This window comes from Crocodylus siamensis, chromosome 6 (genome assembly GCF_052110815.1).
Source record: "Crocodylus siamensis isolate JL-2025a chromosome 6, ASM5211081v1, whole genome shotgun sequence".
Classification (NCBI taxonomy): Eukaryota; Metazoa; Chordata; order Crocodylia; family Crocodylidae; genus Crocodylus; species Crocodylus siamensis.
Window position 1 is genome coordinate 83,748,505 of NC_143400.1, and position 26,083 is coordinate 83,774,587.

At 44.3% G+C, this 26,083-nt stretch overlaps 1 protein-coding gene and 1 long non-coding RNA gene across 5 annotated transcripts in view; one reads left to right on the forward strand and one right to left on the reverse strand.

Moving 5' to 3' along the window:
• Positions 1–10,037: 10,037 nt before the first annotated feature.
• On the reverse strand, positions 10,038–13,377 carry LOC149863095 (uncharacterized). The gene is made up of 2 exons (XR_016443325.1): positions 12,246–13,377; positions 10,038–11,424 (listed from the first exon to the last, which is right to left on the reverse strand). It is a non-coding gene; the product is annotated as an uncharacterized LOC149863095 (long non-coding RNA).
• A 61-nt stretch (positions 13,378–13,438) lies between these two features.
• Positions 13,439–26,083, forward strand: part of SKIL (SKI like proto-oncogene) — a 41,304-nt gene continuing 28,659 nt past the window's right edge. For 3 of the 4 annotated variants that reach the window (XR_016443324.1, XM_090055877.1, XM_090055878.1), the window contains exons 1-3: positions 13,439–13,577; positions 13,843–15,237; positions 23,462–23,559. Coding sequence is in view for 3 of the 4 variants with exons in the window: in XM_090055877.1 (XP_089912003.1) it covers positions 14,131–15,237; positions 23,462–23,559 (1,205 nt within the window). In the remaining variant the exon portion in view is untranslated. The remainder of the gene's footprint in view (positions 13,578–13,842; positions 15,238–23,461; positions 23,560–26,083) is intronic. The other variant, XM_090055876.1, reaches the window with a different exon arrangement.

Sequence of the window (26,083 nt, forward strand, 5' to 3'; positions counted from 1 at the left end):
CAGCTGCTATACTCCCAACTCAGCCAAGGACAAAGGACAGGTGGGGGCCAAAGGAAACAGTTTAAAGGGCACCCTCATGATGAACATTAGGAAGTGTGGCATTGACACCACAAATCGGAGAAAAACTAGCCTGGGGCAGGGCTGCATGGCAACTCCTTTTGGGAGAAGGTACATCGTACTTAGAGGAAAACAGCCTCTCCTTGGAGATACAAAAATTACAGGAAGGAAAGGAAACTAGACTAAAAAGTCTGTGGTTTGACCCTCCCTTTAACCATGATGTGACATCTGCCAGAGTCTGCGGTTCTAGGATCAGCCTTCTTAGCCATCGACAGACTCATCTACAACCCTTTTACTTGACCCATGACAGTGATCATCCTCGACCATGAGGGATCACTGATGACCTCAGCCAGAAGGATCAGTGAAACCACAGATTTTCTTGAATTTTTTCATATTTCACCATACAGCTGTCTGCTTTCTAATGAAGCCATTCAACTTTAATTAGATTATGCCATAGGCAACAATTGATCCTCTAGATCATGGTGTACACGTAAGAGGACGAGTCAGGTGCCTGATGAATCTGCTTGTGGATGATGAGCCCAATTTGAGAGAAACACAGTTTCACAGACCTATGTGTTGCCCAAGTTGGAGTCCAGCACACTGCTATCTTCTTTCTCACTTTGCTTCCATCCTCTAGATCAAAGCAGCTTCATGTTGTGCTGTACACAGTGCCAGATGTTCCCTTCAGGTTGGAGGATATTCTGCACACTCTTTCCAGCTTTCTACATTAATGTTGAATGACTTCATGTCATTTTTGCACATGCCATTGTACCACCATAAAGGACACCCCTGCTTTCTAGAGCCATTTTGAATCTCGCTTTACGAAATAATTCTGGGGACACTGTCTGCTCCCATAATTTTAAGTGTGTTTGTATCCTATATTCACATACCTTGATGAGCACTTCAGACTTTAAACATCCAAAAATATTGTAGACCAAAAGTATGGTAATATCATTAGTCATAAATACTGTATTTTACAAAAGGTAAAAAAAAATAAAACTGACTGGTTCTGCACCCTTTTTGATTTTGTTAAACTGCCCTCACCTGAGCTTTAAACAATAGAAGAGATGCATTAAAAATATGAAATAGTCATAGTTGCTTAACTGAGGATGCTCTGGAATGGGTTAAATTGCAATTACTTCTGGAGAGCTTGTATCAAACCCTTTCTGAAGTAGCGTTCTTCCAGGGGGTTGAACCAGATGACCCACAAAGTTCCTTCCAATCCTGCAATTCAGTGGCATAAAGTTGATTTTGGCATTGGCTGTATGCATACCAAAGGAAACAAATTCTAGGTTTCATATAATTTAAAGACTTAAACTCCAACTGCAAGCAAGATCCACAGTCCAGATTTGGCCCACAGATCCTATCCCCCTCCCACAGCATATTTTATCTTGTGGTTGCTCTAGTTGGTCTCAGACTCGGGTACCGGAGTGGCTAGAAAGGGTGCCTGTGTGGTGCAATCCAGCCAGAGGAGCAGCTGCGCTGCACATGGTAGCCTCTCCAGCCAGACTGCACTGCATGCAGCACCCACTCCAGAAACTCAGACTGGGCTGCATGTGACATCTGCTACAACTAATCTGGGACCTACACTGCACATGGCACCTGCAAGTGCTGCATGCAGCATGGGTCCAGACCAGCTGGAGCAGGTACTATGTTCAGCGTGCATCCCAGAGCAAACACCATATATCAGCCTGTCTAGGATGGTCAACATGTGCAGTGTGGCAGCTACTCCAGCTGGATCGTGCCATATGCAGTGCCCTTTCCAGCTTTCTAGAATCCATACCATGTGGGTCCCAAACTGGAATTGGGTATGCTGGGGGGAAGGGGGAAGGCTGTGATCCTCATCTGACCTACAGACTGGCTCCATGCCACTCATGCAGCTCTACAGACCAGCTGAATTTGACACCCTTGTTGTATATGGTTAAAATAATCTTGCAGCACCAAGAAAAAGAGTTGAGCAAAGTGACCAGGGACACATGGTAGAATTGTAGAAATGTAGGCCTTGAATGTGTAAGATTGATTTCAGGCCTGTATAGACTGTCTATGACTTACTTGGCCGACTCTTCTTAACCTACAGTGAAGGAACTCCCACAACCTCCCTAAGCAGCCTGCTTCACCCCAGCAATTAGCATTTTTTCCTATTATCTTGCCTAGGTCCACAGCAGGCAGCATATGTTTGGGTGTGTGCAGTGGCATAGGACTGTTTTTGGACAGCAGCATGGTTCTGCGGGGCTGCCACTGATAACCATGTCCATTGGGGTCCAGGCACCCTGAATTCAGAAGAATGCCCATCCCTGCAAGTTCCAGGAGTCTGCTGAATGGACCAGTTCTGTGAGCCATGTGTTTCACACTCTTGCTTTAAATGCATTGGAAGGCTGCTACATGTTCTCCACCTTTTCTGTATACTAAGCAAGCCCTGTTCCTTCATCTTTTTCATCTAGGCCATGGGTTTTAAGCCTCTCAGCATTCTTCTTGTTCTTCTAGATTTACCCCTATTGTTCTAGATGTTATCTTTTTAAAAGGTGATCAACATTGGCCCCAGTACTCCACCAGTGCTGAGAAGAGTGGAATCATTATTCATGTTCTACTTAAGTGTTCCTATTTATATACCCCAGAATTAGTTTGCCTTTTATGCAACACCATCCCCTTCCAAGTTGCCTGCAATGCCAAATGGAACTAGTACCAAAAGACCCTGTAAAACCCTACTTTAGATGCCCTCTTAATTTGTTGTAGGACCATTGATAACGCCTCTTGCTAATTTTAACCCATCTGAGGTTGACTATATTAAGGCAGTATTTATTTAGCTTGAGCTCCCTTAGCATGAGGGACAGCATCAAAATCCTTACTAACTTAAATCAAGGTACATCACATCTGCTGTTTTCATCCATTGGTTCAGTTTCACTGGCAGAAGAAACGAGATGAGTTTGACATGATCTGTTTTTAACGAGCATATTGGCTGTTTCTTAATCATTTTAATATTTTCTACGTACTTGGAAATTGATTGTTTAATATTATGCTCTAGAATCTCTCTGGCAAGTGAAATTAGGCTGATTGGTGTATAGTTCTCTAGGTCAGCCTTTTTTTTTTTTTTTTTTTTAAAGATAGAAGGTTGAAAGGAAAAAATAATACATGAATAGCCAAGCCCCTGTAAGCACTGCTGTTCCTTAGTAATAATTGTACAAAATAGATGAGCTGTAGAGCACATTTTCTGTTGAACTGCAGTTTTCTTAATTATCAGTCCCAACATTTAACCAAGTTTTATAAAATCCGTAACAATTATACAGATGGTTTCAAAAAGAAAAAGTCAGGATGCACTTGGGCTAGATGTAAATATTAGGTGCTGAAACATTCCTATTAGGTACTTAGGCCTGCATCAGATGTGGGGAGAATGGAGTCCAGAACGTGCATCATACTGAGCAGGGACTAGAGCAGGGGTGGGCAAAATGCGGCTGGCAGGCCAGATGTGGCCCGCCAGGCCATTCTATACAGCCCGTGGGGCCTCTAAAAATTTTAGAAAATATTTATCTGCCCTTGGCTGCCTGTCATGCGGCCCTCAATGGCTTGCCAAAACTCAGTAAGTGGCCCTCCACCCAAAATAATTGTGTGTCCCTGAACTAGAGCTAGCCACTAGGAAATATCCTGAAGAGCTGAGCAGGTCAGTGAAGGAGGTGGTACTACTGCTCACCTTTTGTATAATAGCCCAGCAGTCAGAACACTCATCTCGGAAGCAAGAGATCTCTGTTCAGTTCTTACCTCAGCCTCATGTAGACTATTCTGGGTGGAGATGCTCTTGCTCCTTCCTGTTGAAGCCATGTCACTGTGTAGCAAATCATGTGATATCCATTGGACATGAGTTGTTTTACTTTTTTTTTATTATTATTTTTTTTGGGGAGGTGGGGGAGATGTGGTGTTAAAATTACATATTCTTAAAATACTACCTTGAAACAACTGCATAATTTTATTATCCCTTGCCAGAAGCACTATTTAATTGAACATAGTGTCATTCCAGACAGTGTGTATATATACGGAAACTAACAAGTGCTAACTTTCTCTCGCATCCCGTAGGAAACGCCCTTTGTTCACAAATGTGCAACTTGAATTAAATTTTATTTTAAAAAGTGTGATAAAATTCTTTACACATTTAACAGTTTGACAAACAGGTTTAGTATCTGTGTGTTAACCAGCTCAACTGAAGGAGACTTATTTTAAGTTTTATACATTAGTTGACACTTCACTTTACATGCAGTAATGTAGAAGGAATTTTTTCACTTATGTATTAGAAATGCAGATCAGTTGTCTCACTCTCTCCCCTTCTTCGGGTGTGGGTGAGAGGTATCACCCACCAGAGACTGTTAGAGGTGACTTGTAAGGAATGCTAAAGAATTGCTTGTGCCTTTTTTTCTTTTTTTGCTTTATAAAGTACTGAGAGCCTGCCTTTTATGGGAGTGTTCTGTTTGCTTTTATTTTAGAAATACCAGGAATGTCAAACGATTTTTTTCTGGAGGACCTGATCAATATGTTATGAGATGGGTCAGCTATCTAACCTTAACTGCAAAAATAAATACTCCCTTCAGGTAATGTGTATACATTAAAGAAACTAAAAACATACTAGACTAGTTTTTTTTCTTTCTTTTGGAGCTTTCTTTTAAGAGTCTTGCACAAAGACAAACCTGGCAACATCTGAAGCGGCTTTAAATTTAAATATAATATAATGTTCTGAACAGCTGGATGGACTTAGTTGGGCACTTGATTTTAAATCCACCTTCAACGTGAATAGCCTCAGGCCCTAAGAAATGTATTGATTTTCATTCACAGGTACAGAGATTAGTAGTTAGGAGTAAGTCCTTCTATGTTTTATTAGTGCAATTCACAAACAAGTTATGAAAATCTTAAAGGTCAATTTTTAGCCATGTAACTGTTTTGGTACTAATGTGCTTTACAAACCTTAGACATACTTAAATGAACTAAGAATTTAAGTGCGACAGCCAGGCACACAGGGTCACCATGCAATAAGGCAAAGGGCTGGAGAAAAGTTACAGGCAAGGGCAGCAGGACATATCCTAAATGATGATGGAAAAAATGGTAAGATCTAGAATGTGCACCTGGCAGCATGGCTTTTTCTGGCTTCAACTTAGCTTTGTGCCTCCATTTCCCCATCTGTTACGTAAGCTAAGCAGATAAGTGCAGGCTCAGGCTTAGTCCTGCCTGGATGATACCCCATCTGCATTGCTCAGCTGCTCTGCGAAGAGGTTAGCACTGAAATATATAACTTTGTGTTGAAATTGGATGCTGTTCAATGTACAAAAGTTATGGAAGAAGTTTCTTCAGTCATTTTCCCTAATATTACAAACAGCTCCTTAATACCAGTTACAAGCACATAGTCCTCTAAGAATGCATGTGCCCATTGGTATGCTTGTGTGTAGTACTCCTCTCTACTGGAAAAAAACATACTATCCAAGTTGCTTAAGTATAGATTCCCTCTATTCCATGAGCGAAGACTGCTATTTTCTTTCATTGATGGTTGGTATTGAAGACAAAAGCCTTCATGAACCATCTCCTGAATTTCCTTAGAGCTAATCATATAGATATTTGCACAATATACTTACATATTGCTACAAATATGTATTAGGGGGGGTTCCCTTTACCCAACCTGGGGGGATGAAGAACCACCGTATTGGGAGGTATTTTTAAAATGCTGAGAGAAGTTATTAAATACACTGCTTTCAGTGAGCTGTCATGAGGATTTGCTGATCTGTGGGACCACAGAAAGACAAACATCAAAGGCAACTGGTTCAGGAAAGTGTGAGAGAATATGTGTATTCAGTACGTTAGGATAAGGCCATATATACATAGTCCTGTGTGGTACTGTTTTGATGCTGGCTAAAGAACTAGAGTGACAGAAAATATCAGTTTAAAGTGGTCTTAAGGAAATGCTGAGTCTCACTGCATATATGTACAATTAAATTACTATGGGGGACATTAGACCTGGCTTAAACAACATTTATGATGCACATTCTTCCTTGATAAAATAGGAAAAATTTTAAATCATAGAAAGTTAAGAGTTGCAAGGGACCTCAGGAGGTCATCTAGTCCAATCCCCTGCTCAAAGTATGGCCATTCCCAACTAGGTCATTCCAGCCAGGGCTTTGTCAAGCTGGACCTTAAAAACCTGCAAGGATGGAGATTCTACCACCTTTCTAGGTAACCTATTCCGGTGCTTCACTACCCTCTTAGTGATTTTTTTTCTAATATCCAACTTAAACTTCCCTTGCTGCAACTTGAGACCATTGCTCCTTGTTCTGTCACCACTGCAAACAGTCTAGCTCTATCTGCTTTGGAACCACCCTTCACGGAGTTAAAGGCTGCTATTAAATCCCTTCTCTTCAGCAGAACAAATAAACCCAGTCTTCTCTTCTGCAGAACAAATAAACCCAGTTCCCTCAGCCTCTCCTCAGAAGTCATGTGCCCCAGCCTCCAAACCATTTTCTTTGCTTTCTGCTGTACTCTCAGCTTGTTCATATTCTTTCTATAGTGGGGTCCCAAAACTGGATACAGTACTCCAGATGTGGCCTCACCAGTGCTGAATAGAGTGGAGTAATTATTTCCCTCAATCTGCTGCCAACACTCCTACTTATGCAGCCCAGTATGCTGTCAGCCTTGGCAACAAGGGCACACTGTTGGCTTATATTTATCTTATTGTCCACTGTACCTCTTAGGTCCTCTTCTGCAGAGCTGCTGCTTAGCCAGTCAGTTCCCGGGCTGTAACAGTGCATGGGATTTTTCTGTCCTAAGTGCAGGACTTTGCACTTGTCCTTGTTGATCCTCATGAGATTTCTTTTGGCCTAATCCTCCAATTTGTTTAGGTCACTCTGAATCCTAGGCCTACCCTGCAGTGCATCTACTATACCCCACAGCTTGGTCTTATCTATAAACCATCCCATCTCCCAGATCGTTAATAAAGATGTTGAACAAAACCAGCCCCAGGACTGGCCTCTGGGACACTCGACTTGACACTGGTGCCAACTTGACATTGAGCCATTGATTACTACTAGTTGAATCTGACAATCCTGCCAGCTTTTTATCCACCTTACAGTCCGTTCAGCCAACCCCTACTTCCTCAGCTTGCTTGCAAGAATGCTGTGGGAGATGGTATCAAAAGCCTTGCTAAAGTGAAAGGCCTTGCTTTTCCTTTTGTCTTGCCTATTTACATTTTCACTGACATTCCTCCACACTTTTAGCTTCTCTCATTCCTTGGAGTCTCAGACCAGCAGACTCCCTATGCCTGATGAAGGGTGACTGCACCCGAAAGCTTGCTAAGAACTTTTTTCCGGCTACTCAGTTGGTCTAATAAAAGATATTACATCTACACAAAGAACTTTGCCTTACTAAAGTCAAGGTATACTATGTTCACTGATTTCCCAGAGCCAGTCATTTCATCGTAGAAGGCAATCAGGTATGACTTGCCCTTGCTGAATCCATGCTAACTGTACCTAATCACCTTCTTCTCCCTGACGTGCTTAGAAATAGATTCTCTGAGGACCTGCTCCATGATTTTTCTGGAGTCTGAGGTGAGACTGACTGGTCTGTAGTTCCTTGGATCCTCCTTCTTTTCTTTCTTAAAGATGGGCACTATATTTGGCCTTTTCCAATTGCCTGGTACCTCCCCTAATTGCTTTAAGTTTTCAAAGGTAATGGCCAGCAACTCTTCAATCACATCAGCCCAACTCTCTTAGCACCCTTGTATGCATTGCACCCATCCCCAGAAACGTGTACATGTCCAGCTTTTCTAAATAGTCCCTAACTTGTTCTTTTACCAATGAGGGCTGCTCACCTCCTCCCCAAACTGTGCTGCCTGGTACAGTAGTCTGGGAGCTGACCTAGCCTGTAAAGACCAAGGTAAAAAAGGCATGGAGTACTTCAGTGTTTTCCTCATCATCTGTCATTAGGTTGCCTCCACCATTCAGTAAGGGACCCACACTGTCCCTGGACCTTCCTCCTGTTGCTAACATACTTGTAGACATCCTTCTTGTTACCCTTCATGCCCCTTGCTAGCTGCAACTTCAATTGCACGATTAGGCCTTCATGACTTCATCACTGCTGTCACTGTTTGCCCAAGCAAGATTCTTATAATCCTCCCAAGATCTTTGTCCAAGCTTCTACTTCTTGTAAGCTTCCTTTTTGTGTTGAAGATCTCCGAAGAGTTCCTTGCTAACCCAAATTGGTTGCTTGCCACATTTTCTATTCTTACTGCACATCGGGATGATTTGTTCTTGTACCCTTAGTAAGGTTTCTTTAAAATACAACCAGTTCTCCTGGACTCCTTTCCCCCTCTGGCTGAGTTCCCAGGGAATCCTGATGATCAGTTCCCTGAGGGAATCAAAGTCTGCTTTTTTGAAGTCCAGGGTCCATACTCTGCTGCTCTCCTTTCTTCCTTTTGTCAGGATTCTGAACTCAACTTTCGTGCAGTCACTGCTGCTTAACTTACCATCAACTTCTACATCCCCCAATTCTTCCCTGTTTGTGAGCAATAGATCAAGAGCACTGCCCCTAGCTGATCTCTCCAACACTTGCACCAGAAGATTGTCTCCAATGCTCTCCAAAAACTTCCTGGATAGCCTGTGCACTGCTGGATTGCCCCTCCCACCAGATCTCAGGGTGATTGAAGTCTCCCATGAAAATCAGAGCCTGTGATCTAGAAGCTTCTGCTAAATATTAACTAACAGAAATGGAGAGCATACCAAGTTGAAATGATCTGGATTCTCCAGTCAAGGAACACAGCAGGATTACATCAGCATCACTGGAGGTCAATAAAGGTGAATCCATAATGACTATACATCAGTGACTGACTGACCAGGTGCGTCTCAACTGGTTGAGGGTCATATAACAGTTGTTAGAGAATCAACACAAACCAAATACCAATGCGGCCTATTTCTAAAATGAAATGCACACAAGTCACATTTGTTATGTGACTGCATAAAACTTAGTACAGGCTCATGCTTTGATTTGTGGAAATATAAAACCATTCTTGGCTTTGTGTTGGCAGAACTATTACTAAATACTTAGTCATAGCTGTTTATTCAGTTACACTACTATGTGGATATTTATTTTTTGCATTACAATAGCACCTACAGGGCCTAATCAGACCAGAGGCCACTGCATTAGCTGCTGTGCGAATAGCCTATACCAGTGATGCACCAATTTAAATTTAAGATCAGATGCAAAAACTGGATAGAATAAAACAAGACCAGGAGGGGGGTAGAGGGTGTGTGAAAGCAAAAAGGTGATAGCAGAAAGAACACATTTTTGTATAGGCAAGTAGTGTGTAGAATTTATAGATACCAAGAGGAGGCTTGTTTGGGTTTTTTTGTTATTATTCTAAAAATAAATCTTATCCTGTGCAATAGTCCCAGCTCACCACCTGCTTAATCATCATCAGCTTGCAGTGCTCTAGGGCTACGCAACATGATAGATTAAAACTTTAAAAAAGGATTTAAGAAGAATCAAGCAGTAGCTGTATAGGTTTATTCAAGGAGTGTTATGTCAATAAGCAATGCCTGAGGAAAGTTAAGACAGATCAATTAAAGTGTGCGGTCAACGTGTACAAGTTAAAAAGCATTGAACTAATCTGTGGATAATTTCATCCAAATCTGCCCTGCACCTCCTATGGACAAACCAGGCACTCGTCCAGGGCAGCAGCATGGAAATGGCAGCATTTCTAGCACTGATTAGTGATGATCAGCTTCCAGTTAGTGGGCATGGTTAATTATGGAAATATGGAGGCAAAAATCTATTTTGTCTGGGGACAGCCCTGCAGTCCAGAATAAACTGACCTTTATTTGCTGTAGTTTAATCCTTTGAGAGTGACCTAAGTAAAGAAATAAAGACCTTTTGCTTCTGAATAAGAGTATACAGAGAAGTTTAAGGTATCCAGGTTTTTGTAGCCGCATTAGTTTTGAGGAAAGGACAATCAGGACTCATAGTAGAGATGATATCTTTTATTACACCAACAAGATGTTTTGGGGAAAAAAAAATCTTTAATTGCAAACTTTTGGGTACGAACATCCTTCATCAGGCATTGGAGAAAAGGCTGTAAAACTTCTCCTGGGTAGAAATGAAAGTTTGTATTTCATAGGATTTCACAGAGAGGTCAATAGATGGAAAACTCCTCTGGGCAGTCAGTTCATAGAGAGGTTTAAGGCACTTTTAATTCATATGCACTGATTTCTTATCTTTAGTTAATCCACTTTTGACATTTGTCCACAGTCTTAAGATGGAATATTAACTAAACCATTTTAAGAAGGTAGACTTACTGTGGCAGACTAGGTGTCACCTGAATAGTTGTTGTAGTTTAAACTATCTGCTTCTATAGTGCTATAATATTGAATGAAACAAATTTAAAGTTGCAATAGCTTAGCTTCCACTTCACAGCTGATCAGTTGTAAAACCCTATGATTTTAAAGTTCTTTACCCGTTTCTTAGTCCACTCTGAGTGGACAGCTCATAACAGACGATATAGCCAAAAGTACAAAGAAAGGGAAAGGACCAAAATGCTAGCACCATTGGATGAGTAAAGGGGGGAGAGGGGGACAATGCCTGAAATACAATGAACAGGTACAATGGGGATAAACTGTGAAGGGTCTTGATAGAGTGGGGGCAAGATATTTTCTGTCCTGCAGCTGAGAAAAACACCTTGTTGGTCTAATAAAAGTTATCATCAATACTTTACAAGTATTGTACTACCCTAATTAAATGAGCTATAGTACAGTGACTGAATAAAACAACTAACCATATTTTGCTCCTTCTTCCCTTTGTTATTGATTTTTGTTCACTTTGAACTTCTTTCCATTGGCAGGCACAGCCTGAAAACGGCAAGGTAAATTAGTGAAATGAGTTTTGGGGCATTATAACACCCTTCTGGGTGCTGTTACCCCAACACTAGGCTGTCCCCTACTCCCAGCCCCACCACACCTCTGGTCTTTCATCTGCCACACCTCTGATGCTACTTGGTTGTAGTTGAGAAGCAGTCCCTGGTATCCCTGCTAGTTGCCCCATTGAGCCTATACTCCTGTTCAAGTGTTTCCATTTTAAGGGAGCATTTCCAAGGCTTCTGAGGACTTGTCAGACCCTCTGCTGTCATAATCATGGTCCCCTTTTTCTCTGGCTACAAGCCCAGCCTTGGTCTACCATTTAAGATCTCAACTGCCAGGTATCAGTCCTCCTAGGGAGCCCTGCCTTGGCAGTTGAAAATCTCAGCACCAGCCTCCACTTCTTTAGCTCAGGGCCAACTCTTGGGGCAAGTAGCAGGGGAATGCCACCCAGGCATCCCTGTTCATGTCCTCCTCCACTCCTTGTAGCCACAACTCAGTCCTGGAGTACAAACAGAACAAAAACATGAGTCAGCTGCTTCATAACCCAAATAGTTTCCCTTGCAAGAGCCTCCTCCACTTCCTCTGGGTGGCCAGCCTCTAATAGCTGCACACTCCCAAGAGCTTCTCCCTATTGCAGGCAGAAGCTCCCCTTATGTTGTCAGACTGGACTAATAACCCCAGCCCAGTCTCTTTTCAGGCACTGGACAGGGCCTTCTGCCCCAGGTACAGCTTCATTAGCCACCTGGCCTTATCAGTCCTGGGCCCAGTCCACCTGGGTTGTTGCTCCTTACTGTCCTTCTTGGCCCAGGGTCCCTCGTTCTCTCAGGCCTTTCTAGTGACAGGAGCAGGAATACCCTGTTACAGGCACCCTCAAGATTTCCCACCAAATTGTTTGCTGGATCTTGGCAGAGAATCACGGGGGGTTTAGAAAGGATGTTCTCTGCCCTATGCTGATTGTCCATTTGCTCCAGTCCTCCCTTCACCTTCACTCCAATTCTGCTCCTCTTCCCCTGCCCCTAGTTTCTACACCACTAAGTAAAGCCTCCCTGTAAGTAAAGACATCCCAGAAATAAATGAAAGGATCCTGATTCTTGCTACCATCACATGGCTCATTTTTTCTCTCTCATACTCCTTCCCTGCCCCTGTGCCTGTTTGGTGTGTTTAGACCCAGGTTCTCAACCTCTGTCGACTCAAGATAAAGGTCAAAGTGGAGTATGTGGAACTACAGAAGGATCTGCCATGGCTGAGTGAATGGGCAACCAAATAGCAGGTGAAATTCAGTATAATTAAGTGTAAAATGAAAAATAACCCCAACTATACTTAAATGGTGATGGGCTTGACATTAGCTTCTACCACACAGGAAAGAGAGCCAGGAATCATTGTGGACAGGTTGCTAAAAACATCAGCTCGGAGCTCAGCAGCTGTCAAAAAGGCAAACAAAATGTTAGGGCTCATTAAGAAGAGAATCACAAGCAAAACAAAACATATCAGCATGCCCATTTATAAATCCATGGTGCATCCACACCTTGAATACTGTGCCCAGTTCTCAAAAAAAGCATAGAGACTCGACAAGGTCCAAAGAAGGGCAACAAGGATGATTAGCAGCATGGAGGGACTACCATAGGAGAGAGACTAAAGAGACCAGGCCTTTTCAGTTTAGAAAATACAGGCCTGAGGGCAGGCATGATCAGGCTTTACAAAATACTAAACAGTGAAGAGAAAGTCGATTTACAGTCTCTAGCAATATAAGAAAGAGGATGCATACAATGAAACAAATCCCCAAGACATTGAAAATGGCAGTTATCAACCTTCTTTCATTTGTGGACCCTCAAAATATTCTGAGCGGAGGCACGGACCCCCCTGAACGGCAAGCGTGTGTATTTGCACGCTTTTGATTGATCACCGTTTCCTTTCGCAGACCCCTTAGACCTAGTCTGCAGACCCCGCAAGGTCGACAGACACGGGTTTCAACGAGCCGAGGGACGTTTCTTTTCGTCAGAGCCGGGACCTGGTGAGCCAGGCGTGGGAGCAGCCACGGATTCACCAGGGAACCGGACACCGGCACCGGCTCCCTCCACCCGCCCAGGGGAAGAGGGACAGCGGGGGGACACAGCCGGCTCCCTGCTCTCTGCCGCAGGGCTTTAAACACGTGGGAGCCCGGGCAAGGCAGAGCCGGGAAATGGCAGCTGCACAGTCACGGCGCCGGCTCTGAGGTCCCCGAGCTTTTCCGGCTCCAGCACAGCAGCTGGGCCGCGGGCAGGAGGCCGGAAGCCCCCGCGAGCCCGGGGTTTCCCTAGGGGAGCGGCCCCGCGGAAGGGCGCCCGGCGCCCGGCTGAGTCACTGCCGGCTCCGCCCCGTCTGCGCCCGGCCGCCGCCACAGGGAATCCCCGCGCGGGCCGGGCGAGCCGAGGCGAGTCCGCGCGTGGGCGTGGGCATGTCCTGTCCCGTCCAGTCCTGAGGGGGCGGGGCGGCGCAGACGGGGGGCGGGGCGGGAGCGCGCACCCGGCGGGTTCGTGGCCGCGCGCCGCCGCCGTCTGCGTCTCCGCAGTGAGGTCACGGGGAGGCGGCGGCGCGCGCGGGCGAGAGCGACAGCGGGGAGGGAGGGAGGCCCCCGCGCGGCTCCTGGGGCAGCCGAGCCCGCACAACGTCGAGGTAGGGCCCGGGGGTCGTCGTCGCCCGCCCGCGTGGGGGAGGGGATGTGGTGGCGTGGGGGAGGGGCCGGGCGGCGGCGCGGGGGGAGGGGCGCGTTCTGCTTGTGTCCCGGGGTGTCCCGCGGCCTGTGGAGGCTCCGGCCCCTCGCCCCTCGGGGCGGATGGGTGCAAACGGGCCGCCAGGCTGAGGGGGCGGTGGGGCCGGGTCTTGGCAGCCCGCTGAGACCGACCCTTCCCTTTCTCCTTTTTTTCCCCCCACCTCACAGATGAGTTGGTGCCTGATGGAGAAGCCAGCGGTCTGCGGGCAGGAAACGTGCCCTGCTGTCTGCGCCGCCCAGGAGCCCAGCGGGGCTTTGTAACACCGTCCCCCACCCCCGCCCCTTCCCACTCGGCTGCCCTCCGGGAGGCCCCGGCATAGCGCTGTTTCTGGCCTGGCGTAGCACTGATTGTGTGTCTGAGGGAGTTCAGATAAGCCACAACTGACATTTGTTTGACAGAGAAGCTAGAGAGATGCGCCCTCACGGTTTCCTTCTGTAAACGCGCGGCAGTCGGCCATGGAAGGCCTGCAGGCAAACTTCCCCCTGCGCCCTGGCTCAGACCAGAAAGCAAATAGGATGCGTGAGGACGGGGGCCCTCCGGTAAAGAAAGCAATGACAGAAATGCATGGAAATACTGAGTTCCCAACTGGGGTGAGTAAGATGCCCACCATCAAGAAAGAAAACTTGGATGAATATGATGAAACTCCCATGGAGGTGGATAGAGAAAATGTCAAGTCAGACAGCGCTGCTGTATCTGAGCCCCTGAGTTTAAACCCTGGTTTGAAACACACCTTGGCACAGTTCCATTTAAGTAGCCAGAGTTCGCTGGGTGGACCAGCCGCTTTTTCCGCTCGCTATTCTGAGGAAAGCATGTCGCCCACCGTCTTCTTGCCTCTTCCATCGCCGCAGATACTTCCTGGCCCCTTGCTTGTCCCTTCAGATAGTTCCACGGAGCTCACTCAGACTACGCTGGAGGGGGAATCTATTTCCTGTTTTAAAGTTGGTGGAGAAAAAAGACTCTGCCTACCTCAAGTCTTGAATTCTGTGCTCCGAGACTTTTCCCTCCAACAAATTAATGCAGTTTGTGATGAATTGTACATATACTGTTCAAGATGCACTTCTGATCAGCTTCATATCCTGAAGGTACTGGGGATCCTTCCATTTAATGCCCCATCCTGCGGGTTGATCACGCTGACTGATGCTCAGAGATTATGCAATGCTTTACTACGTCCTCGCGCTTTCCCTCAAAATGGCAGTCTGCATCCTGCTAAAAACACGTTGGCTCAACTTAAAGAAACTGGCAGTGCCTTTGAAGTAGAGCATGAATGCTTGGGCAAGTGCCAGGGTTTGTTCGCACCTCAGTTCTATCTTCAGCCAGATGCTGCATGTATCCAGTGTTTGGAGTGTTATGGAATGTTTTCTCCACAGACGTTTGTGATGCATTCACATAGATCTCCTGATAAAAGGACCTGCCACTGGGGTTTTGAATCAGCCAAATGGCATTACTATCTTCACATTAACCAAAAATATTTAGGAACATCAGAAGAGAGGGAGCTGAAGCATCTCTTGGAGGAAATGAAGGAGAAATTTAGCGTGAAAAATCAGAAAAGAACTCAGTCCAAAGTAAGTTCAGTTTAATCTTATAAAACTTTTGGATTACTCGCTGTTAACAGATGAATACTTTGGAAGCATGCTGTTCATTTTCCTAAATACGAGCCAGCATCAGATCAAGTATAGGCTAAGTGTGTGAATGATCTGCAGCATACATTAATACAGTTTCAACAATTCCAATATAAAAGGCTTGGTATCAAGAATTCTTTTCTAATTGGAGCTTTTGTCATAAACCGGTCAAAAACTTTCAGAACGTAGTTCTGTTTCTTTGGATGTTTTTGATAGCCATGTTGGTCTGAGACTAAAAGAAATGCAAAAGCTTAGAATTCCTGGTTCAGAAATGATACCTTTTATTAGACTAACTAGGATAATAAAAGATACCATTTCTGAACCAAGAGTTCTAGGTTTTTGCATTTTGTTCTGTTTCTTTTGCTTTTTTAAACTGGCAATATCTGGAAAATGTAGGGGTTTCATGGACAGTCTGTCCTCCTGTTTGACCTACACATTGTGTGATTGTTTTATACCAAGCATGTTGCAATAAGCAGGAAGCTGCCTGAAAAATCAAGTGCTAGCTTAAACTGACAGACACAGGCTTACATTCTTGTGCGTATATGTACACATGGTATACAGCCAGTTACCTTGCTGAGTGCCCAGACTTTTAAGGTGATAGTGCATTGATGCTGGTGAGAGGCCAAAAGGCTGCTTTTAGAATGTGGTAATATCTTTTTTTTATATATATTAAACATATAATGTATAAGATGGGCCTTAAAAGGTTTTTAAAGCAATTCAAGTAATATCTCGTATTACTATGTAATGCACCTTAACACGCCGATGAGAGAGACTGCCTATTTCAGTAATACTGTAAGTCCACACAGTGTTTCACAAGCATGAAGTTAGTTCTACTACAGTGATATCATAATCTAAATAAGACAAATACAAGACAAATGTTAACTGTTTATAGAAGAGGAATGATAAATGCTTGAAAAAGAAGTTATGAGGAAGGATTTGGAAAACAGAGGGTAACTAATGTGTTACTGATTTGAGGCATTGCTGTGGTAGTTGTGTTTGTAGATTATTAATAATTTTTCTGAGAAGAGTTTAAACTTTGAGTTTTTGGAATGTTTCCATTCCTCTTGGGGTTGTTTTTGTTGTTTGGAAGAATTTTCCTGTTCACTTTTGCATACAGCTAGTGCGTTAAATGGGAAGGAGTGCTTGCATCCATGCTTTGGCGACTTCAGGGAGTGGGTAACCATTGACTTGGGGACATTTTACCTTTTCTGCTGTCCCTTCAGTCCTAAACATGAGATCAGTTGACTTCAGTAGCCTGCAATTGACTGACATCTGCACTGTGCTTGCCTGACTTGGGGTAGGCAGGGGGTGGGGAATACAGTCCACATTTGGGTTCCCAGAGGCTGGGGTAGGGCATGCTGAAGGACTGCAGTTGAGTCAGGAGTGAGGATTACAGTGACTTTTTAGAAAGATGGCTTTTATTGACCTTTCTTGTTCAAGGGAGCTCATTGGCTAACAAGTACCAACAAAAGGGGGGAAAAAAATTGGAACAGTAAGGGCACTTTTACACATGCTCTGGTGGCAGGGGGTGGGGGGGCTGTGCTGTAATTAAAGGGCTGCAGTGTCTCATATATCAGTGTTTCAAAATGGCAGCAGGGACACTTTAACTAGCTTGTTCAAGCTTTAGTTCAAGCGCCCCCGCTGCCATTTTGAGGTGCAGGGATGCTGATACACAAGACACTGGAGGCTGCAGGAGTGTGATAATTACCAGGGTCCATCAGACTCAATTAACTGATTCTGCTCTGATGCACTGTAATTACAACTGGCCCAGAGCAGCCAGTTGTATCAGTGGGTGTATGGTATGGCATGCCTGGAGGACCAGCCTGATTCATGTCACAAAAAGCTTGATGCCCACATATAACACTGAGCTGGTGCACTGTGAACAAGTTTAGTGTACTTGGAAAATCAAGTACTCTTTGAACCATTCCAGGCACTGAACTAGTTTAATGGACTTGTGTGTCTGTCTATTTCAGGTTTAAACTGTGTTTAAACTGGTCTAAGTGTGAGGTATGTAGCAGCCACCATAGTGGAGGTCACTTTTCCTGTGTAGTCACACAGGGCTGCTTCCCACACCTCAGTGACAAATTTGACAGCTCTGAGCACTGGCTCCTAGTGAGGCTTAGGTGCAACAGCAGCCAAGGTGAGTGTTCAGTAGTTGAGGGCTTTAGAGGAAGTATTACGTTTATTTTGGCTGTTCCCTGTTCAGACCTGCTCTTTCTTCCCTGAGCACCAAAGGAACAAATGGAGATTAGATAACTTTATGAATACTTTCACAAGCTTAGAACATTTTTTGCCACATATAAACGCTCTTAAAATATGCCAAAGGTAAAAAGCAGAGGTTATATGGGGAGCCCTGCAACAATTTTTTTTTCTTTCCATTTGCATAACATGGAAGACCATGTTGCCATAACATTTATTTTTCATGCTCCTTATGATGAGGAGAAAACGGGATAGAGGCATTAGATATGATCCATAGCAAGGCTACCTATTCTGTCCCCTTATATTCCCAAGCAAATGTGTTTACTTCTTCTATAATGCTCCAGTATGTACTCTTCTTCTTCCCTCTTGCTACTTCCCGTACTGAGGAGCAGTAAAGCCTGTGGGGTCTCCTCATTGTTAGGAAAAAGGAAAATCACTTGGAGGGACCAGAGTATTGGTGCAGTTTGTTAGCCATATTGCAATGAGTCTCTCTTCTACAAACAAACCTTCACCTGGAGAAGTTCCTGGATTTGTGGATGTTGTTTTGTAATAGTCTGTGACAAGTATATAGAATGGGAGAGAAATGTTTATAGCATCACAGAACTTGTCCTGGACTCAGCTGAGAGTAATGGGCTCTATTTTCCATTTTTACATATATATTTGTAGCGTGCTTCTGGCAGAGATTTGGAAAGCAACTAAAGGACTTTGAGGGCATGTTACTACTTTTATATTTTTTCCTTTTCCTTTTTAAAATTAAGTAATATCACAGGTTATATAGGTTAATATTGGATACAATATATATATTTCTAAAGTAAGTAGACAACAAATTGCATTTTAATTTGGAAGTTAATGTCATACTGTTACAGTATATGATTGCAGTCTGGATACGTCATTTTTGTCTTGTATACCAATTTCATTCTAAGAGTTTGAGTTAACTTATTACATATTTTATATGCAAAATAATTCGTTCATATCATGTGTGCACTTTAAACTAGTACTATTGAAAGTTGTGTGCTTACATGAAATCAGAAAGGTGCCTGTCCAGCCTTGTCTTGAACACCTCCAAGGAGGGCAACTGCACCACCTCTGCTGGGAGTGTGTTCTAGATTCTGGTGACCCTTAGAGAAAAGAAGTTTTGCCTTGCATCCAACCTGAATTTGCCCTCTACTGGTTTATATCCATTGGTATGGTCCATTGGTCCTCATCCTCCCTTGAGTTTTGTTGCTCTCTAACACTTTAAGAACAAACAAAACTAAATTACTGTGAATTGGGACCTTCTGATGTCTTGTTTTAGGAGCAAGAAGCTGTTTATCTCTTTGTAAACAGCTAATATTTTGATCTCTCTCTAGTAATAAATATCTGCATTTGTAGTCAGACCATCATAATGCTTTTTACCTGTAAGTTTTCTCAGTTGGATTTATATTCGCTCTTTTTGACAGCAGCACTGACTGTAGTACTAAGCACAGCACCTTTGTATTCATTCATGGACACAGGCAACAGGAAGAGGAGGCAGCCCTCTGTTGCCCAGTAGCCTAGCAACAACCGTGCTTGCCAAGGAAGTGGGATACCTGGCTGGGTTCTAAGCCCACCTGAGCCCAAGGGGCCTGGATAGAAGCTTAGTAAGGGAAAGCAATAATAACAGCCTTAACAATGCTCTCAGGGAGAGGATAGGGTAGTCAGATTCTTGAAATGCTTATATTACTAGCCTGAGAAGTATGGGCAACAAACAGGAAGGACTGGAGGTCCTAGTACACACATAGAATGCTGATGTCATTGCAGTTATGGAGACCTGGTAGGCTAGTTCACATGACTGGAGTATATGGATGGGCATGGCTTGTTCAGGATGGATAAGCAGGGGGAAAAGGGCAATGTGAAGTATGAAATGGAAGGTAAACCTCTTGATAGCCTCTGGGTGAAGGTCAGAGGGGAGAGCAGCAAGGAGGGATGTCATGGCAGATGTCTGTTACAGGCCACCAGACCAGGCAGGGGAAGTATACAAGACCTTCTTTAAACAACTGGTGGAAGCTTCCAAATCACAGGATTTGGTTCCTGTGGGGCACTTCTGTTATCAGGACATCTGCTGGAAGGGAAACAGAGCAGTGCACAGGAAGTCCAATAAACTCTCAGAGTGTGTTTGGGATAACTTTTTATATATATATGTGTGTATGTGCACACATCAGCTGGGGAAAATTTCTTCTTAACTTGCTGCTCACAAGCAGGGAGGAATTGGTAGAGAATGTGAAGGTGGAAGGTATCTTGGGTGACAGTGACCACTGCCCGTGGAACCGGTGCCTGTCACAGGAACACACAGGCAGCAGATCACAGCGCTGCCCAGTACCCTGGCCCCAGCCCCAGCCCTGCACTGTCACCAGCCTGTGATGCCAGCCCTGCCTATCCCACTCCTGGATGCAGCTCCCTGCCTGCCCATGGCCCCATCCCTGCTCAGTCAAGTGTGCCCTGCCCACAGGGGTCCTGGCTGGTCTCCATGGAGACCCTGCCCACCTGCTTCAGTCAGTGCCCCCGGTGATGGGTGTGGGTGGACGGGTCCAAGGCCACATAGGATCAATTGGCATCTCCCTGGCCTCTTCCCACTCCATTTCCCCCCCAACTCCCCTACCCCTGCTCCTGGTTGTGCTGGCAGTGTAAACAGCCATGGCTAGGGGACTAAGGTTTGGTCAGCAGCCCCCCAGCCTTTAACAGCTGACTGAAATTCCTTAAGTGGTTCTCCAGCCCAAATAATCAGTGCCCACCACTGGTATATACAGTGATCCAACCAGTCATGTACTTGAAGAGTAGTCATCAGTGACTCAGTGTCACTGAGTTTGAGGAAGAATTGAGTGGGGTTCTCCAGGAGTCTGACTTGGGTCTGGTGTTGTTCAACATCTTAATGATTTGGATAGTGGGACTGATGCTTAGTAAATTTGCATATAACATGAAGTTGGGTGGAATGGCAGGCGCTCTGAAGGGCAGGACTAGCATACAGAATGATCTGAATTAACTGGAGAAATGGTCTGCAATCAGTCATGTGAGCTTTAACAAGGACAAGCACAAAGTCCTCCACTTGAGACGAAATAATTACATGCACAAATACTGATGGGGGAATGACTGGCTAGGCTGTGGTCCTGCAGAGAAGAACCTAGGGGTTACTGTATACCTTAAGCTGAATATGAGCGACCAGGGTGCCCTTGTTGCACAAAAAAAAAAAAAGGCTAAGATCTTGCTGGGTTGTATTAATAGGAGTGCCATTTCCAAATCAAGGGAAATGATTCTTTTCCTCTATTTGGCCCTGGTAAGGCCTCACCTGGAGTATTTGGTACAGTTTTGGGCCCCACACTTCGAGACAGATGTGGGCAGATTGGAAAGAGTCCAGTGGAGAGCAACAAAAATGATTATGATTATGGGTTGAGAGGAGAGACTTATGAGAAGGCTGAAAAAACCGGGATTATTGAGTCTGAAGAGAAGACTCAGGAGTGTATTTGATACAGTCCTAATACTTGAAGAGCAATTACAGAGAGGATGGAGATGGGCTTTTCTTTGTGACTATGGGGGACAGGGCTAGGAGCAATGACCTCAAGCGTCAATTTAAATTGGAGATTTCATAGATTTCATAGACATCAGGGCTGGAAGGGACCTCAGGAGATCGAGTCCAGCCCCCTGCCCAAAGGGCAGGAAGTCAGCTGGGGTCATAGGATCCCAGCAAGATAAGTATCCAATTTACTCTTGAAGGTGTTCAATGTAGGTGCTTGAACCACCTCCGCTGGCAGACTGTTCCAGACCTTGGGGGCTCGGACAGTAAAGAAATTCTTCCTTATGTCCAGCCTGAAACGGTCTTGCAGGAGTTTGTGACCATTCGACCTAGTCATCTCTTGGGGTGCTCTGGTGAACAAACGTTCCCCCAGATCCTGGTGGTCACCCCTGATAAACTTATAGGTGGCCATCAGATCACCCCTGAGCCTGCGCTTTTCCAGGCTAAAGAGTCCCATGGCTCTCAGCCTATCATCGTAAGGTCTGTTTTCCTTGACCTCTGATCATGCGCGTGGCTCTTCTCTGGACTCTCTCAAGCTTCTCCACATCCTTTTTGAATTGCAGAGCCCAAAACTGGACGCAGTACTCCAGCTGCGGCCTCACCAAGGCCGAGTACAAGGGGAGAATGATGTCCCGGGATTTGCTCGAGAAGCATCTATGGATGCAAGCCAGCGTTTTGGTCACTTTATTAGCCGCAGCATCACACTGCAGGCTCATGTTCATCTTGTGGTCAATGATGACCCCAAGTCTCTTTCTTCTGTAGTGCTATCCAACATAGCACTGCCGAGCCTATGGAGGAAGTTTTTGACTGTAAGGGTGGTCAAGCATTGGAACAGGCTTACTTAGAGAAATTGTGAAATCTCAACCCTTGGAAGTTTTCAGGAACAGGTTAGACAAGCTTTTGACTTGGATGGTTTAGTCAGAGATGACTTTGCCTTGAGTTTGGGGGTTGGAATTTCATGATTATATGACCTTGTGAGGTCCCTTCCAGTCTTACTTTCTTATGATCCTTCTCTAGTGTTTTGGTGGTAGGGCCCTTGCTATGAGAATGGAGTCCTGGTTTCAATCCCTGCTGCCATAACTATGGTTTGCCTGTTAGTCCCTTCTTCCCCTCCCACCCAGCTTCTCTTGCCTCATTGCAGACCTGGCTGCATTTAAGTATCCGTGATTTGTGTGTGGTGTTCTTTGATAAGAAACTTGCTGTATTGGGGTCAGCTTTTATTGCTGTTCAAGTGGAAATAGATGGAAAATAAGCTAGTAATTTTCTTATTTAAAAAGCATCCTTGTTTTGGACCTTGTAATATTTGGGGCATTGTAGCTTAAATGTTTTTTTTCTTCTACCTGCAATGCTTTTAGTTGACAGTAAACTCCTGCTAGACTTCCTTCCCCGCCATTTTTATTGATATCCCATAAACTTGTTCAATGTTAGTTACTATATTACAGAAAAACAAGCTTACTTAAATTTAAATATAGGAGTCAGTAACTACCTATCCAGGGTGAATTGAAGGATTGGCATTGAAATGCAGTATACACCTCATGAAAATGCCTTAAATACGGGCTAGTATTTTACAGATTTGCTCTGTGTACTATACATTTTGATGATAGACTTATGAGAGTAATACAACACACAAATCTCTGCTTAAATAAATAGCACAGCACAATGTCTCTAACTGTTATCTATTGCATGTTAAACATCCAAAGATTTTTATGACAGTGGTTCCAAATTTTTTATTTGCATTGGTTTGACAGATGGCTGTTCACAGTTACTTCATGTAATATGCCATACAAGAGTAAGAGTTGCTGCCTTCTCTCTTCTTGTTTTGGCCCATTTTCTTTCTCTGCCCCATGCTTTCCTGACCTGTTTCTTTTCCTCATATTTTTAATTATGTTGTTTGATTTCTTTAGTCTTTCCCCATTTCAAAATCTGACACATCGAAAAGCTTTATGCTGTTGGGGAGTGGGAGAGAACATCCTATAGGTGACTCTTTTCTTACTATTGTATGTGCATTTTCAGTTGCATGCCATGTGAAGAGAAGGGAAGCTTGGGTTGGTAGAATGCTTCCCAAGTTTACAAATGGGAACAGCTCTCATGACCAGTTTTCTTGGGAGTCACTAAAGAAGCAAGAAAGGGAATATCAGAAGTTTTCAAGAAAATTGCCTGCTGCTTTGCCCATAATTGGAAAGGGCCAGTTTGAGGTCTTACAGCTTTTCCTGCTCTCACTGCTGTTTTTTGTTGTTCTGTATTCCTCACCATGCCCCCCTTTCTACCTCGTAGCTCCCCTTATTTGCCTGCTGCTGCTGAGCTTGGAATGCAGTGTGCTATTGTATAAATACCTTTACTAATGAGCAACATATTTTTATTGACTGTTTAGCAGAGTTGATTTAGAATTTGAATGATGAATAATCAAGTTCCCAAATTGGCTTTTCTTTTTTTTAAACTCAGGCGGATCCCCAGGGAAGTCTAGAATTACAGCAGTGGTATCCAGTTATAAAGCAGGAAGCAGACCCTGCTACTCAGTCACCTTCATTCATCCATCCAAGGTAACTGAATTGTGTTGCCAGAAATGTGAGTTATATGTGTAACCTAGAATCTCTTTAATTAGTCAAAGATAATATCATCTTTTAAATTATAATTATAGCTCTATATGTTTGCTGGAATTTTAAGGGAAAAATCCCAGTATGTTGCACAAGAATAATTAAATCCTGGATTTTTTTAGAGCTACGTAGTAAAGTTCATCCTTTTATTGTGAATAAATGGGTGGTTCTGAGTTGAAAAATTGAATTCAGTAACTTTTTGTTCCTCAGAATATCTCAGTAGAGACAGGTGAATTAGAAATAAAAGTTAAGTGTAATTACATAGAGTTGCTTTCACTGTAGAAATGGTTTGTCATAGGTGATAAATTCTAACCTCTTACTGACCTGTATCTTGTAACTTGACACGTGTGTAGCATTCTATATGCACATTATTAACAACACGAAAGAAAATTAAGTTTCAGTTAACTATGACTAGTACAAACTTCCCACCATTTTTATTCCATGGGGGAGCAATGTGATGCTGCCTAACCCTTCTGCTGACATGTCTACAAAGTGCTTACAACTGCAGTCGAATTGTCAGTTGAGCAGATTCCTGATTTAATGAACCCAGAATATTTCTTCAGTGTAGTATAGCCTCATTCCTTTATTGTCCAGAGTAACAGCATTTTTTCTTTGAATATGTCATTGTAAATCCCCCTGTTCTTTAGGTACCTCAGGTACATGAGATCAGATTGTTCTGAATAGCTTCCTCTGTTGGGACTGTGCATGTGCCCTATATCTCCTTCTGCTCCCAAGCAAGGGCATAAAGGATGGAGCTGCTGCATTTCTACCACACTTGTAACTTGTAACTTCTCCAAGAACTAGGGAAAAGAAGCAACAACATAGGTATCAGTACCTTCTGATGCTGACTACCTTGGTGTTCCAAACCCTTGATAGTTTCCACATCAGAAGTTGGTCAGATTTCTATGGGAAAGAAGAGGTGATGTCAGCCTTATCTGACCAGGTGCTGTAAGTCAAATTTATCAAGTATTTGATCTATAGCTGAACAGCAGAACTTGAAACAGTGACCACTCTGAAGCCTTTGAAACAACTGGCACCAGCCAACCTGGCACTGGAATTGTACCACATTAGAGCCTTTTGTTTGAGGAAATGGAAATTGGCTTGTTCTTGTCATTGTTTAGGTGGACATTTCTCTCTCAGACCACTAAAGAGCAATTGCAGGAAGGATTCCAGGCTGTATCTTAAGGAAGATGTGACTATCACTGGGCTGGTCAATGTTAACCTCAACCTGGCCAACATTCTTGCAGCAGTTCTTAGATTTCATAGATTTCATAGATTTCATAGACATTAGGGCTGGAAAGGACCTCGGGAGATCATCGAGTCCAGCCCCCTGCCCAAAGGGCAGGAAGTCAGCTGGGGTCATAGGATCCCAGCAAGATAAGCATCCAATTTACTCTTGAAGGTGTTCAATGTAGGTGCTTGAACCACCTCCGCTGGCAGACTGTTCCAGACCTTGGGGGCTCGGACAGTAAAGAAATTCTTCCTTATGTCCAGCCTGAAACGGTCTTGCAGGAGTTTGTGACCGTTCGACCTCGTCATCCCTTGGGGAGCTCTGGTGAACAGACGTTCCCCCAGATCCTGGTGGTCACCCCTGATAAACTTATAGGTGGCCATCAGATCACCCCTGAGCCTGCGCTTTTCCAGGCTAAAGAGTCCCATGGCTCTCAGCCTATCATCGTAAGATCTGTTTTCCTGACCTCTGATCATGCGCGTGGCTCTCCTCTGGACTCTCTCAAGCTTCTCCACATCCTTTTTGAATTGTGGAGCCCAAAACTGGACGCAGTACTCCAGCTGCGGCCTCACCAAGGCCGAGTACAAGGGGAGAATGACGTCCCGGGATTTGCTCGAGAAGCATCTATGGATGCACGCCAGCATTTTGGTCGCTTTACTAGCCACAGCATCGCATTGCAGGCTCATGTTCATCTTGTGGTCAATGATGACCCCCAAGTCTTTTTCTTCTGTAGTGCTAACCAACGTAGCACTGTCGAGCCTATAAGGGTGCTGCAGGTTTTTTCTCCCAAGGTGGAGAACCTTGCATTTTTCGGTGTTAAACACCATGAGGTTCTCGTCTGCCCATTTGCTGAGCTTGTCCAGGTCAGCCTGGATCACCCGCCTATCTTCTGGCGTGGATGCTTTGCCCCAAAGTTTGGTGTCATTGGCGAACTTGGCCAGTCCACTCCTAACTCCAATGTCCACATCATTAATGAAGATGTTGAACAGTATGTGTCCCAGGACAGAGCCTTGAGGGACCCCACTGGTTACAGGGCACCATGATGATTGACTGCCATCAATCACAACCCTCTGGGTCCGACCACGGAGCCAATTTCCCAGCCAGCGGATCGTGGTGGAGCCAAGGCCACAACAGGGCAGTTTGGCCAAGAGGTGATCATGGGATACCAGATCAAAAGCTTTTTTGAAGTCAAGATACATGACATCAATCTCTTTTCCCTTGTCCAGGTGATAGGTCACC